At 69.1% G+C, this 1,923-nt stretch overlaps 1 protein-coding gene across 1 annotated transcript; it reads right to left on the bottom strand.

Annotated features, from left to right (window-relative positions):
• Positions 1 to 1,164: 1,164 nt before the first annotated feature.
• On the bottom strand, positions 1,165 to 1,875 carry LOC127752228 (metabotropic glutamate receptor 4-like). The gene has a single exon (XM_052277004.1). It carries the CDS (start codon positions 1,690 to 1,692, stop codon positions 1,165 to 1,167), a length of 528 nt encoding a protein of 175 aa, XP_052132964.1. The 5' UTR covers positions 1,693 to 1,875.
• Between the last annotated feature and the right edge of the window lie 48 nt (positions 1,876 to 1,923).

The raw sequence follows: 1,923 nt of genomic DNA, 5'->3' as shown, positions 1-1,923 counted from the left end.
CAGTAGCCCCGTCCATCACTGTCACCGTACGCGCGCGGAGGAAGCATGCAGCTGCAGGAAATCGACTATCGACAAGATGCTGCTCCCTGCGACACGACTGGAGTCGCGGCGGCCGGGGTCACACCTCAAGCCCTCACCAAAACGTGTCGCCCGTGATCTGCAAAAAATGACGTCGTTCGTTGCTTCCTCCTGCGTCGCCGGCGTCCTCGCGCTCGCGCCGTGTGGCGTGCACCCGCAAAGACACTCCGCCCGGACTCCGCCCGCAAAGTAAACGCACTCGGCGCGCATTCCTCACGGCAGTACCCGGAGCTGCCGGGGGGATGAGCAGTGACGGGTGGGGTCGAGCTGCTGCCACTCGGTCACCGACTCAAGCGCGTCACATTCCAGCTTCGCAAGATTCCAAGCCCATTTGTCAGTAGTCCGCGAGCGACTCCGGGCCGGGCCCGGGCCGGGCCCCAGTGCTGCGGGCAGAGCTCCTCCGGGCCCGCGGCTTTCGTCCTCCGGTTGGCATAATCTCGCGCCAACGCACCGGGCTGAGACGCACGGCTCAGGCTCAAGGATTTGCCCGGAAACGGGGGCGGTGGTGGAAGGGGGAGGGGACTGAGCTAGGCGAGGAGAAGGGCGTGGAGGGAGAGGCCTGAGCCGCAAACGAGATGTTCAAAAGGAGCCCTCGGCCTCCCGGAGCAGTCCCGGCACCCAGGAGCGAGGGCGAGATCGTTCGGGGCCGAGATTTGAAAACCCGGAGCCAATACCGGATGCGTATGGCGCCGGGCACAGCTCCGTGCGAGACGGGGCCCTCGCCAGGGCAGCGGGAGCGGGGGGCGGAGGCAGGGGCGGGGCAGGCGGACCGGGCCGGGGGCGGACCGGAGCCAGCGCCCGGTGCTTTCGTTTGGCGCCCAGCACGGCCCCGGCCCCGGCCCCGGCGTCCCACCGGGGCGTCCCCTCGCTTCCCCCCGGCTCGGTGTCGGACCCTCCCTCAGACGGTTGTTCCGCTTTCGCAAAGTTTTCAGTCGAGTCCGCGTCACAGATAGACGTGCTCAGTTGCCCCCCGCCGCCGCCTAGTGCCGCACCCCCGCACCCGTGCCCGTGACGCCCCCGACAAATCACTCCACGCACGACACCATGACCTGCTCCAGGCTGGAGCTTCCGGACTGCACATCCTTCCTACGGCGCGAAACAAATAACAGGAAAAAGTTGCCGTCCGCCCGACTGTCGCTGGAGCCGGTCTGGCGAAGGGGACGAGGGGACAGTGCCGCCGGGTAGCCTTACCGGGTTCATGAAGTTGCGTACGAACTCCATGGACTGCTCCAGGGCGTAGGGCGCATAAGAGCACGAATCAAGGATGACGGCGCCCAGGCTGACGTTGGGCAGGATGGTCGAGTCGGCGTTGATGGCGTCCAGGGCGTACAGCATGGCCTCCAGCCTCTGGACGCCCTTCTCCTCCTTGACGGCGCCGCAGCCGCCCGTCTTGTGCTCGTGTTCGTGCATGGGGAAGATGCCGCCCAGGATGATGTCACCGTCAATGCGGATGAGCTTCTTGTGGGTGGCGGCGCCCGGCCCCGGCGCCATGAGCAGCACGACGAGGACCAAAAGGGCCCGGGGGCCGCTCCCAGGGCCGCCCCGGCACCAGCGCCGGCTGGCCATCGGGGGCCCCCCCGTCGGTCCGGGGCCCCGTCCCGGGCCCTGTCCCATCAGCAGCGCTACGCCATCGTCGCGGCCCCCAGTCGGTTCGGCCCGGCTCGGCTCCACTCGGCTCGGCTCGACTCCGCTCGGCTCGGAGTGGGAGGGGGCGGGCGACGTGCTCGCGGGGCGGGCTTGGCAGGGGAGACCCGCGGTCCCTTTACCCGGACCTCCTGCTTCGGCCGGGGCGGTGCGGGCACTGAGACCACCAGCAGCCAGCTCACAGCCTCCCGCCGCCGCCAC

Source organism: Frankliniella occidentalis, unplaced genomic scaffold, assembly GCF_000697945.3.
Source record: "Frankliniella occidentalis isolate FOCC.00 unplaced genomic scaffold, Focc_3.1 Scaffold5381, whole genome shotgun sequence".
Taxonomy (NCBI): domain Eukaryota; kingdom Metazoa; phylum Arthropoda; class Insecta; order Thysanoptera; family Thripidae; genus Frankliniella; species Frankliniella occidentalis.
This window is presented reverse-complemented; position numbering and strand designations above follow the sequence as displayed.

Excerpts from the sequence above, each read along its gene's own strand:
- LOC127752228 (XM_052277004.1), bottom strand. The coding sequence starts at position 1,692 with ATGGGACAGGGCCCGGGACGGGGCCCCGGACCGACGGGGGGGCCCCCG.